The 13,246-nt window shown below is 51.0% G+C and overlaps 1 protein-coding gene across 10 annotated transcripts in view; it reads left to right on the top strand.

Annotated features, from left to right (window-relative positions):
• CTIF (cap binding complex dependent translation initiation factor) overlaps window positions 1-13,246 on the top strand; it is a 289,871-nt gene that overhangs the window by 246,420 nt on the left and 30,205 nt on the right. For all 10 annotated transcript variants that reach the window (XM_046671003.1, XM_046671007.1, XM_046671006.1 and 7 more), the window contains one exon: window positions 1-88. This exon is cut by the window's left edge and continues 68 nt beyond it. In XM_046671003.1, the coding sequence (XP_046526959.1) occupies window positions 1-88 (88 nt within the window). The remainder of the gene's footprint in view (window positions 89-13,246) is intronic.

Genomic DNA, 13,246 nt, shown 5'->3' with positions numbered 1-13,246 from the left:
CCTGTGTGAGGTGTTCGGCACCATGCGCAGCAGCACGGGCGAGCCCTTCCGCGTGCTCGTCTGCCCCATCTACACCTGCCTCAGGGAGGTAAGAGACCCGCGCCGCCTGCCCCCCGGCCAGCCCGAGCATCAGCGGGCCTTCAGTGATCAAAGGTCCTCGCAGATGCACCGAGAAAGCCACACGGGGGTACCGCTTACAAACTCATCAGTCCTTTGGTCAAGAGAAACGTAATTCCCCTGTGCTTCTGTTGACTCGAGCCAGGTGTTTATTTATCAAGTTTATATAAAGGGAAACGGCCCCCAAAAAGAAAGTGTTATTAACTCAGACTGCAGGGATTCATAATCCAGACCACTGCCTGCAAAGGGGGCCTACAGTGAGCGTTATTTGAATGAGTGGACCTTTGGACTGGATTGGCTTACCATGGGATTATTTATTTGAAAAAAATATTTGCTTCTAAGTTTTATCCGGAAAAGAAAGAAATAAGAATAACCAAGAAGCTTTTGGGAAGCACAAAGTCATAATGCCCTCCCAGGTATTCTAACCCGCTGTAGACGGTCGCTCAGGCTGAGCTTGGAATAGAATTGAAAGGGGCACACGGGAAGCTGGGAGCTCGTTCGGGGGCCGTTGGTGTCCTCCAGTGAGAGGTTGGTGGCTCGGAACACAGACGTGGGTGGGCGAGGGGCTGTTTGCATTCCAGTTATATTTTTGAGTTAGACCCAATAGGACCTGCTGACATGATATGAGAGAAGGAGGAAGGGATGTGGGCTCCTGGTTTACCAGGCTGCTGGCACCATTTTCTGGGATGATAAAGGCTGGAAGAGAAACAGAGTGGGGACGAAAACCAGGAGTCCGTTTTTTGTGTTTGGTGACCTGTTGGTCATCCCCCGGGAGCTGTGCCGCGGTAGAAGTGTCTGAAAATCAAGAAGAGGTCAGCCCTGGGGACACGGCATTGAGTGTTGTGTGAAGCGTCAGTGAGTATCTGGTGCTCAAGGCTGGGGACTGGATGGGGTCACCCAGAGAGAGGGTGTAGATAGAAGAGAGGATTGGAGCCAGCCGGAGGCAGATGAGGAGCGGCCGGCCGGGAGGGAGGAGGCAAGCCAGGAGGTCAGAGAAGGCTCCAGGAGAGCTCGAGAATCACCACAGCACTCCTTCAACAGAGCAGGAGCCGGGCCAGCCCCACTTCTCCTGTGCCTCCTGTCCCGCCCTCAGCAGCTGGCCCCAGGACGGAGGGAGGAGCAGCCTCTGGGGAATCAATAGGACCAGGACAGAGAAGTGGCCTGGGTTTGGGAACAAGGAGGTCAGGAGCCTGTGGTGTCAGTGGAGTGAGCACGGCAGCCACCTTGGGCTGCACTGAGGAGTCGGTGGACACGAGGACATGGGTGTGGACAAGTCTTTGGAGAAGTGTTTCTGTGAGAGGCAGCGGGGAAGGGGGACCTGTGGGGTCAGGGGACATTTTTGTGTTTTTGAAAGAAAGAAGGTAATAGAGCGATTTCAGAGACGGGAGGGGGTCTTTGTAAATGTTTTCGAAGCACCCATTTATAGGAAAACGGCGAACTTGTTCAAGACCACGTGAATGCTCATGAAACAGAGCATACAGGCCTCTCTTGGGCGCTTTGTGAACCCATGATTCTCTGCCACCCCACGTAGCAAACATATTCTTAACAAGTGCGACTTGTTTCTTGGATTCAGACAATGGCCTCTCCCAACTTTATTTCACGTTCAAATGTCTTAAGCTCAGAAGCAGCACCAAGAAGGGCCATAGTTCTGCCATTTGCATCCTTTTGGGATGATGCGGAGGCTGGGAGCTGGCCCGGATGGCCTCTTGGGGTCCTTCCATCCCTGCCTGAGTTGCCCTGGGCCCCTGACATCCCAGCTTGAGGCAGGGAGCAGCACTGTTTCAGGGCAGTGACCTGGATTGCCCTGACACGTTCCCTCTGTGTGATCTGGGCCCCTCCTGGTGCCGCCGTCACCTGCTCCCCGGAGCAGGAAGAGGGCTACAGCCGAGCGCTGGCCTGGCTGCGGGGACGCTTCTAACACCGCCCGAGGTGGTGCGAACTTTCTGGTGTGAGATCCGGAAGGTGACAGGCGGTCTGCAGAGACCAGAAACAGGGAGCCTGTCCTAATGCACGCTTGCTTGATGCCTTAATCTTTCCCGGACAGTGTCACACACACAGCCCCTCGCCGTGCTCATGGTAAACCCGAGGAGTAAATAAATCATCAGTGGCTTTCACCATTTTGTAAAAGGGGAAACCGGAGCCCCATGTTCCAAGCTATATGCTTGAAGCCACATAGTGAGACGATTCAAAAGCATCGGCCCTCGGGCCAGGCTGCTGCCTCCGTTCAAATCCTGCCTCTGCTGTGTTTTACCTGTGCCATCTGGGGGAGAGTTCACCTGCTCTGAGCCTCGGTTCCTCATCTGTAAAGGGGGGGCATGCTGCTTACTCCGCAAGGATTTAGGGAGAAGGACGTGGCCTGGAGAGAGAGCTGAGCACACTAGGGCAACGAGGTCGGAATGTGGAAGAAAATGCCCCTGGGACCGGTTCTAGGGCAGGGCAGCTCTCAGACGAGACGGCTGGGCGTCCTCCAGTCTGACTTAGGGCCTGGGCACGCGCCCAACCTTAGAGGGAGCTTGGGGGCTGAGTTCCTGCCCAGGGACACACAGTTGGTCCATGCCGGAGCTGGCCTGGAGCTCCTGAACTCCTGATCCCAGTCTGTTTCCAATAGAGAACTCGGCTTCCCCAAAACAGAGCCTTAAGAAAGATGCGGACATAAAGCGGTGCCCTTTGGACGGACTACCTTTCCCAGCTCCCTGGACAGTCTTAATTCTTAGAGCCAGTTGCTCCCTCCCCTACCTCACCCCACACACTCACACCGAGGCCTGACCGACATCCCCAAAGCAGATGGAGCCTTCTCCAGGAAGTTTCTGGAAGCCGAAGACAGTGCTGCTGCCTCCCTGCATGCTGGAAAGGTTTAGGCTTTTCCCCTGGGGCCATGCAGATGGCTGACCCCAGATCTCCAGGGCCTACTCCTCCCTGGGGTCCTCCCAATTCCCAGAACCACCCCCCAGGCTTGCATTTTCAGCTGCCCTCTCTAGACACGTCCCAGTCATGCCTCAAGCCCGTCCAACAAGATGTGGCCGGAGCTGCACCCCGGAGCCCTCCTGCTCAGCCCAGGTCTTCACCGGGGCCCAGACCCACCCTTCCTGCCTCCCTGCAGCCAGGCAGCAGCCCCGGAACTCACCTTATGGCCTTGGCTCCCAGTCATGGGCCACCCACCCCATCCTCTGCTTCTCCACCGCTCTCCCATGGCTTCCCCACTCCTCTTTCCTCTATGCCCCTGAGTCAGATACAAACCCACAGGCCATCTTGGTGTGAACAGTCTCATTAGAACAAACCTAAGGGTAAAATACACAATCCTTACAGCCTGGCCCCAGTCTTGGGTCCTCATGCTCAAGGAGGCCACCTTCACTGGACCCAGGGCTCACTCAGCCCCTGGGCGGGTCCCTTCAGGCTGGAGGACCCCCAGCTTGCTGAAAGCCACCCTGCCCTGGGCATCCCCTGTCCCCTGGACATTTCTGCCACACTCTGACCTAGTTGAATTAAGTGTTCTCTCGGTTAGCCAGGCTTGATACTTCGGACTCCATCCTTGGGTTCTGCCTCTTCCTGGCGCTAACGCCTCCTCCCAAGCCCAGCTGAAGTCACCTCCTCCAGGAAGCTCCCCTACCCCCGCCCCTGCCCCCAGCCCAGCACACTGGCAGCTCCCTCCTGAGCGAGGCAGGGCACTCCATCCTTACAGCTCCATCCTTTTCACGTCACCTGACAGTGGTATTTAATAATGATAATAGCACATCGCACCACATGCAAGGCATTGTCCAAAGCACATCGTGCATTCTTTTCTCTTTTAACTCAGACAACACCCTGAAGATTTTCATCCCCATTTTCCAGAGAACAGAGGGGTCAGGCAGCTTTGCTCAGGGCCACACAGCCTGTGGGCAACAGACTCAATATTGGAATCCAGGTCTGACCGCTGGAGTCGCTGCTCCTAACCATCCTGCTTCACTGCCCTGAAGGCAGAGCCACGGCTATTCTTGTTCCATTCTCTGTTCGTAACTCACTGCCAGCTGCACAGCAGAAACCAAGTAGATCTTTGTGGAACTGATTCTGCTTTTGCCATAAATAACATGTACCACTCAGAGATCCTTCTTCGAGCGATGGAGTAGAATAATATTTAGTGAGCCCTTTTATTGTTTAAGGACACATGGGGGCCGGCCCAGTGGCGCAGCAGTTAAGTTCACATGTTCCACTTCTCAGTGGCCCAGGGTTTGCCGGTTCAGCTCCCAGGTAGGGACGTGGCACCACTTGGCAAAAGCTATGCTGTGGTAGGCGTCCCACATATAAAGTAGAGGAAGATGGGCATGGATGTTAGCTCAGGGCCAGTCTTCCTCAGCAAAAAGAGTAGGATTGGCAGCAGATGTTAGCTCAGGGCTAATCTTCCTCAAAAAAAAAACAGCGCAGGTGGTTTCTGCCAAGATGGTTTTCAAAGTGACTGAAGAGAGTTACTGATGACCCGAAGCTGTGTGAGTCTCCTTGCTCTCCTGTTTACACCTCTTATGTGCCTCATGAACTCTTTTTAATTCTTTACTATTTTTTAAATTTTATTGTGCTGAGAACACTTAACGTGAGATCTACCCTCATAACAGATTTTTAATTGTACATAAAGTATTGTCTCCAGGCACATTGTTGTACAGCACATCTCCAGAATTTACTCATCCAGCATAACTGAAATTTTGTACCCGGTGACTGGCAACTCCCCCCATCTCCCCCCCTCTCTGACAACCATCATTCTATTCTTTGCTTCTATGAGTTTGACTATTTTAGATTCCTCATATAAGTGGAAATATGCTTATTTGTCCTTCTGTGACTGGCTTATTTCACTTAGCATAATATCTTCCAGGCTCATCCATGTTGTAACATGTTGCAGAATTTTCTTTCTCTTTAAGGCTGAATAGTATTCCCTTGTATGTATATACCACATTTTTACATCTATTCATCTGTCAATGGACATTGAGTTATTTCCACATTTGGCTACTGTGAACAGCACTGAAATGAACATGGGAATGCTAATATCTCTTTGAGATCTTGACTTCAATTCTTTTGGATAAATACCCAGAACTGGGATTGCTGGATAATGTGGTAGTTCTATTTTTAATTTTGAGGAACCTCTCTACTGTTTTCCATACAGCTGTACCATTTTGCATTCCCACCAACAGTGCACGAGAGTTCTAATTTCTCCACATCCTCACCAACACTTTTTGTCTTCGGGGTGTTTTTTTTAATAATAGATATCCTAACAGGTGTGAGGTGGTTTTGATTTGCATTTCCCTGAGGATTAGTCACATTGAGCATCTTTTTATATACCTATTGGCCATTTGTGTGTCTTCTTTGGGAAAATGTCCACTCAAGTCCTTAGCCCTTTTTTTTTTTAAGATTGGCACCTGAGCTAACAATTGTTATCAATCTTCTTTTTTTTTTCCTGCTTTTTCTTCCCAAATCCCTCCAGTACATAGTTGTATATTTTAGTTGTGGGTCCTTCTAGTTGTGGCATGTGGGACACCGCCTCAACATGGCCTGATGAGCAGTGCCATGTCCACATCCAGGATCCGAATCGGTGAAGCCCCAGGCTGCCAAATCGGAGTGCACGAACTTAACCACTCAACCACGGAGCCAACCTCCATTTTTTTTTTAAAGATTTTATTTTTCCTTTTTCTCCCCAAAGCCTCCCAGTACATAGTTGTATATTTTTTTTAATTGTGGGTCCTTCTAGTTATGGCTTTGATGAGCGGTACCATGTCCACGCCCAGGATCCGAACTGGCGAAACCCTGGGCCACAGAAGAGGAGCGCACGAACTTAGCCACTAGGCCACGGGGCCAGCCCCCTTAGTCCATTTTTTAAACCCAGTTATTAGTTTTCTTGCTCTTGAGTTGTAGGAGTTCCTTATATATTTTGAAAATTAATTCCTTATCAGATTATGGTTTGCAAATATTTTCTTCCATTCTCTGGGTTGCCTTTTCACTCTACTGATTGTTTCCTTTGCTGCAGAGAAGCTTTTTGTTTGATATAGTCCTACTTGTCTATTTTTGCTTTTGTGCTTTTGGTGTTATATCCATGAAATCACTGCCAAGACCAATTTCATGAAGCTTTTCCCTTATTTTTTTTTTAGGAGTTAGTTTCAGGTCTTATGTTTTAGTAATTTTTTCTTTTTCTTTTTCTTTTTTTTGCTGAGGAAGATTAGCCCTGAGCTAACATCTATGCCAATCTTCTTCCACTTTTTTATATGTGGGACACCACCTCAGCATGGCTGATGAGTGGTGTAGGTCCATAACCAGGATCCAAACCCATGAACCTGGGCCACCAATAGGGATCATGCTGAACTTAACCAGTACACACCATGGGGACAGCCCCATGTTTTAGTCTTTAATCCATTTTGAGTTGACTTTTGTATATGGTGTAAGATAAGGGTCCAGTTTCATTCTTTTGCATGTGGATATCCAGTTTTCCCAACACCATTTGTTGAAGAGACTATCCTTTCCCCATTATGTTTTCTTGGCACCTTTGTTGAAGATTAGTTGACCATATATGCATGGATTTATTTCTGGGCTCTCAATTTGGTCCCATCCATTTATATGTCTGTTTTAATTTCTGTAGCTTTGTAATATATTTTGAAATCAGGCTGTGTGATGCCTCCCGATTTGTTCTTTTTCAAATTGTTTCAAACTTGTTTTGGCTATTTGAAGCCTTTTGTGGTTCCATATGAATTTTAGGATTGTTTTTTTCTATTTCTGCAAATAATGCCATTGGAATTTTGCTAGGGGTCTCGTCGAATCTGTGGGTCACTTGGGGTAGTAGTGACATTTTAACAATGGTAAGTCTTCCAGTCCAAGATCAGGAACAAGACAAGGGCGCCCACTCTCACCACTCCTCCTCAATGTGGTGCTGGAAGTCCCAGCCAGAGCAATTAGGCAAGAAAAAGAAAAACAAGGCATCCAAAGAGGAAAGGAAGAAGTAAAATTGTCTCTGCAGATAGCTTGATCTTCTATAGAGTAAACCCTAAAGACTCCACACACACACCAAACTGTTAGAACTAATAAATGAATTCAGTAAAGTTGCAGGACGCAAAATCAACATGCAAAAATCAATTGCATTTCTATCCACTGATAGCAAACTATCTGAGAAGGAAATTAGGAAAACGACCCCATTGATGATAGCATCCGAAAGAATAAAACAGTTAGGAATAAACTTAACTAAGGAAAAGACTTGTACACTTTCATCAATATTTTGCAATGTTCAGAAATGAAAGAAGACACAAGCAAATGGAAAGACCTCCCTCGAGCTCTTTTTTAATAGCATTCTAAGGACCCCATCATCCTGCCAAAGTCCTCAGCCAAACTGTGACTGCGAGGGTTCCACACACAGGAGGAGTATAATTAGTGTCTGTGGCCTGAGCTGAGGGTGTCGTCATCCCCTACCTCAGCAGGAGCCGACCTGCCAGGCTTCAGGTCTGGCTCGCCCAGCACCATCCTCCTCCCCTCCCCCCCACCTTTTCCTGACCCTACAACACCCTCTGCCCCCTCCGCTCCTCTGTCACCTCCGTGACCCAGTGGTGATTTTGCTAGACTCCTCCAGGTTACCACTGAATGCTTCTCTCTGGGCCCCTGACTTCAAGAGCTCTGTCAAAAATTCCTCTGGTGGGGGATGCAGGAGTGGCTTTTAACCCCTTACACCTGTTTCCTCTGAGCAGACTTTCCCATGCACCCTGGGCATGTTTCTCTCCACTCCTTCTTATCCTTTCTCTCTCCAGTGCAATCCTCCCAGCCCATCTCTACCAGTGATTCCCATCTTTCTGCCCTCTTCCGAGTTGGGCAGCCATAGCCAGAGGTCAGGAGTAGAGGCAAGGAGGAAGGGAGGGGGGGTGCCACTGTTAGGAACCTCTCATCCCTCTGCACGCCAGCTCTGACCCTCAGCAACCTCTCCCTCTGATTGGCTCCCTTGCTCTCCTCGCCGCCCCCCTCCCACCCCCAGACCCCAGAAACCCCTTCCAAAGGGAGGAGGCAGGTGCCTCTGAGGGGTGTCTCCAAGGGGCGCCCCCCAGGGATGCAACTGGCTGGGCTCCTCGGGAGGAGAACACAGAGGGCAGCAGTAGGGCTTCTCAGGAAATGAAATCGCTTGGCCAACAATGAGAGAGCCACTTTTTTAACTTTTTGCGTGAGCGTGCATTCAATTGCTCACATTGTTTTGGCTCCGGGGGAATTCTGACCTCGGAAAAGGCTGAGATGAAGTGAGTGTGGGTGGAGATCCTCTGCTATTTCACAGGGCTAAGAGAGTCACGCCGAGGTACCTTTCCAGTGGGACCATGCCTCCCTCCCCTAGAGCAGGAGACGGGGCTGGGTTCAGCTGCCCGGCTGGGGCCAGGGCAGGGCCCACGGTGGCCAGAAGATGCTGAGGTCGGCTGTGCCTGGGGTACCGATGGGCCCTAATGGGGAACAGAGTTTTGAAATCATCCTCCCTGTAGCCCAGGGCTCAACCCTGCACCTTGGGAAGCTTTTACAAAAGCGCAAATTCTCAGACCCCTCCTTCAACCAATTAAAGCAAACTTTCTGGGGATGGGGTTTGAAGGGCAAAAAACAAGATTTAAGCTCTCCATGTGACTCCACTGGGCCGCGGAGGTTAGGAGACACGAGCAGTTGCATCTCAGGTGCAGTCAGTGAGCGGCCACTGAGGAGCAGAGAGCGCTCAGGGAGGGCACAGCTGGAGGAGCCACAGGGACCTGAGTTTGAATCCCACCTCTGCCACTAACTAGCTGTGGGGCTTTAATCTACGTCATTAATCTTTCTGAACCTCAGTTTTCTATCTGTAACATGGGGCTAATGGGGATAAGGCTCACCGTGTGGGTTTGTTTCAAGGCTTAACATAAGTGAGAAGTTCATGTAAAGCAAGCAGTGTGTGTCAGCCCCTCAAGGAGCTGGCATGTTGTGTATCTCTGTCGAAAGCAAACCGTATTCCAGCCACCGCTCAAGAGAAGCATCAGGTCACAGACAGGCCCAGAAAGTAAGGTCCGTTCTCCTGCCTGGGCACCAAGGCTCCCCAACCAAACACAGCCCCCTTTCCTGGAGAGCATTTCGTGAGTCCGTGATGGCCCCAGCCACGCTGTCCTACTGTGCTTCCGCAGAAGGCCTCTCGCATCCCTCCTGCCTTGAGCACTACGTCCTCCTCCTCTGCCCACCTTCAAGGCCAGGCTCACTTCCCACGGCATCTCGCCCTGAGCCACTCCTCCCAGAACATCCTATAGAACGAGCATCCGCACAGGGCTGCCATGCCTGCTCTCTGCACACGTCCTCTGCCAGGTGGTTGTATTAATGCCTTGTGACCTCTTCTTAGTGGCTTTGAAATCATTTCAACCTTTCCTTGGTACCTGGAGGGTAGGCTGGGTCTCACCTCTCGCGTCACCCTGAATGCATTTTACTTGGGACTCTACGTTCATTCATCAGCAGTGACTCGGTTTAAGACGATGCTGCTCTCTTACTGAACTGCAGAGTTTCCTAGTTGCACCAGAAGGAGGGAGTATAAATGGTGACCCTCCCCCAAAAGGCGTACCATCCACTTATCTACCGCATCCACAGGAATTCAGCGGCCATGAACATTTACGATGGGTTGTGCAAATACAGAGGTGCGGCTGTTTAGGAGTGTGGGCAGCTACTGGGGGCAAAGGGAAGGGGGAGCTAGAGCTTAAGGGGAAGCAGGCTTCAGACAAGTATTGGTGGAAAAGGAGAAAGGCCTCCAGGAAGAAAAGTTTGAGTGGAGGTGTGGAGGCCAGAATGTGCATGGCCATCTGTGTCCGCGTGGTAGAGGGCCCAATGGGTGAATTATGGGCGCATACCGGCTGCCAGCACAGGCATTCTGGCAGACACGGGATGATACTGAGAACCTCTGAAAGTTCTTAAACCAGAGAGCAACACCATGGAAAGCGTAATGGAGAGTTTGTTTATTCATTCAACAAACACTGAGAAAAATGCTACTTCTTTATTGAGCTGAAAAGTCCCCTAGACACGTTTCCTGATAGAAATGTGCTGAGATTACAAAGTCAAATAAATCTGGGTGCTCCCTGGCCTGAGGGACCTGAAGGTAGCTCAGTGCATGATGGAAAGAGCATCGCTCAAAATAAGGTGAGAGTGGGAAGCGGGAATGTGGAAGCCCAGACGGTAGATGAAACAGGAAGATCTGCCTGGTAAGGGCATCTTAGCAGAGAACATTCCTCGACTCCTGCCGCCTTTAAATTTGTTCTTACTGTAACAGTCAATCAAAAAGACTAAGTGGGAAGTGAAGGGCTGTAACGAAGCTTGAAAATTCAGGAGAACCTTTCTCCATGAACAGTTTATTCCAGCCCTAATCTTAGGCACAGACTCCGCCTGGCATGATCCTCTGAGAATGTCGCCTTCCCACGGACAGGTACACAGCCCCTGGGCACTGGTTCGGCCGAGCGTTCCTCCAGGTCCAGCAGCTGCTGCTAGGAATACCCCAGCTTAAGCAACCATTCCTGTAGCCTCCGCCAAATAACTCCGCACGGTTTTGTCCCCTCCAGAGCTGTTGTCCCCCTCTTCCCCTTGGCAGCCAAGTCACTCTGGGGTGTGATGCCCCTGACCTGTTCAGACAGGTCCCCCCAAACACCCACACACGAACACATTGATGCACCCCCATCTGAAGCTTCGGGATCTTGGACCTCCTCAAGAAAAAACTGGAGTCTCCCTTCCACGCGGACTCCCAGACCCTCCCCCAACCCCCACCCTTTAACTGTGCTGCTTCCTTAGCCAGACTCTGCAAACTGAAATGTGAAATTTGAAGCCAGTGTTCCCCTTAGCAACCATGGTAACACAGGATCTGATAGAGAGCCTGGAGTTATAAAAATACCAGCTTCCACCAGACACTGGTTTCCAAAGGGAGACCAGTCTCCACGCCAGAACCGTTTTTAAACAGTCTTAAAACTCGAGAGATTTCCAAGCCCATCTCAGCATGGCTTCAGGAAGACATCTCTTCAATTCCCTTTTGGAAGGCGGTGGTGGTTGCAAGCTTTGGGTGCTTTCTCTAAAATTTAGAGATTCAGAGAGGACGTGGCTCTCTGCGAATTAGGTAGCCATATAAAGGATATATAGGCGGGAACAGTTTTTCTTAAACATCAAATATGCGGCATTTTTAAAAAGTTAGACTGAAGTGCGGCCAGTCTTTTCAGTTTCCTCCCAGGGAGTCTTCAGCGCCATCAATCCTAATTATAGAGGGGATATGATTTGATCTATCTCCCTTTCATTGAAAACAGTTTTCATTAACATACCCATTTTCTAGCAGGAATTCTACGTTTAAGGCCTCGGGTGGGGAGGTGAGAGGTACAGTTGTCTAAACTTTTCTGCTCAGGACCAAAAACAAAAGTCCTGCATCCCTTTCCCCCCGGCATCTCTTCCCCTCCCCCACTCACGCCCCCTCGGCCGGCCCGGAGACGGAGCTCTAACTCTCCCTCCTTATCCCAGCGCCGCCTGCAGGGGGCGCCTGGCTTGGCGGGGCGGGGCGGGGGGCTCTTCCAGGAGGCAGGGGGCCTCCCCCGCCCCAGCCTCCAGACCCGCCTCCGCAGCTGGGGCAGACTCTCCCTCCCCGCCTCCCCGCTCCGCGCTCTCCTCCTCCTTCCTCGTATCTCCTGGGGCCATGCCTTGTAATTTTGAAAAATATTCCAACTCAGTAATTAATGTCTGAACTTCGAGAGGCCCCTGCGTTCTGCGGAGTCGCGCTGAAGGCGGGCGGGGACTGGGAGGAGCTGAAGGCTTTGGCGGGGAGGGGCCCGGATGCGATTTTTTTCTACGCTGGCGATGGACGGTAGAGCATAAATTGTTTCTTGCTGGTGTTGTGTGTACAAGATACAGACACACATATATACATACACACACGCACGTGCATCCGTCTAGATTTTTAAGTGCTTTGGGTTTCAAAACAAAAAAGTAGGATGCCCTCCCCCACCTCCCCTTCTCCTCCGCCCAGTGGCGGTTTCCCAGTAGGCTGATGTCAGAGTCTGCTCAGCCAATTTGGGAGCACGACGGGAGACAGGCCGGGGCACTTTCCGTGTGTGTAGGTCCGGGTGGAGGGATTGGCTGGGAGAGAGAGGGAGTGACCTATATATTTAGAAGATAAGAACCCAGGCTCTGTGGGGGTGAAAAATGGCCACCAGTAACTTCAGATAACCCAGAAGTCAAAAAAACAAAGTTTGCCTGTTTCCCACCCACAGGGAGGATTAAGTGGTCCCATTGAAGCCTGGCCTGGACCCCTCAGCGCCTCCCACCAAACGCCTCCCCGTGATTTGCCCATCCTCCCATCGCAGCCTTCATGCCCCCCTCGGGTACCTTCCGCTCAACAATTTGGGTGCCAAGCTCTGGGCCGGCGGGTGGGGCCTGGGCCTGGGCCTGAGCATGCTGTGCGTGGTCCCTGTCCCACAGAGCCACTGTCTGCTTGGAAGAAGAAGTGGAAAAAACCAAGCGCCCTGTGCTGGGAGCTGGTGCATTTTACACGCAGCTCTCTCCAGGACCCACAATGATTTTCTTCTTTAACCTGCTCCACCTCTTGGGACCATTTAAATTCAGCAGTTGATGCCACTCCACTCGACGCTGTCCTAAGGTTTCGGCAGCACTTGTCGGCCCAGGCCAGACAAGATCAGGAACCACCTTTCCTCATCATGTCTCCCCACCTCCAGACCTAGCTAGAACCCAGTTCCTTACTGATGGCTCCGTTATCAACTGCAGCCAGCAACCATCAGTAGGTAGCAGTTGGCCTGGGCCAGCCCCTATGAGAAGAAACTGCTGGGATCAGCCTTTCTTGTAGCTGGAAGAGAAGGGTCGGGGGGAAGAAGGCAGACTCCGGAGCCAGACAGACTCCAACAGCTCACCCTGTCTAGCTCTCAGTTCCTTGTCGGGATGAGGGTTAAACCACATTTGTAGATTTGCTAATTACAAGTTGACTTCCTCCCTTCCCTGTAGCAGGACACACAAAACAAAGACATGAAAAACAAAAGATATGGAGGCCGGCCAGGTGGCGCAGGGGTTAAGTTTTCGTGCCCCACTTTGGTGGCCCAAGGTTCGCAGGTTCAGATCCCGGGCGTGGATCTACACACCGCTCATCAAGCCATGCTGTGGCAGCATCCCACATACAAAATAGAGG

This window comes from Equus quagga, chromosome 9 (assembly GCF_021613505.1).
Source record: "Equus quagga isolate Etosha38 chromosome 9, UCLA_HA_Equagga_1.0, whole genome shotgun sequence".
NCBI classification, from domain to species: Eukaryota; Metazoa; Chordata; class Mammalia; order Perissodactyla; family Equidae; genus Equus; species Equus quagga.
The sequence above is the reverse complement of the archived record's forward strand: the minus strand, read 5'-3'. Positions and strand labels throughout refer to the sequence as shown.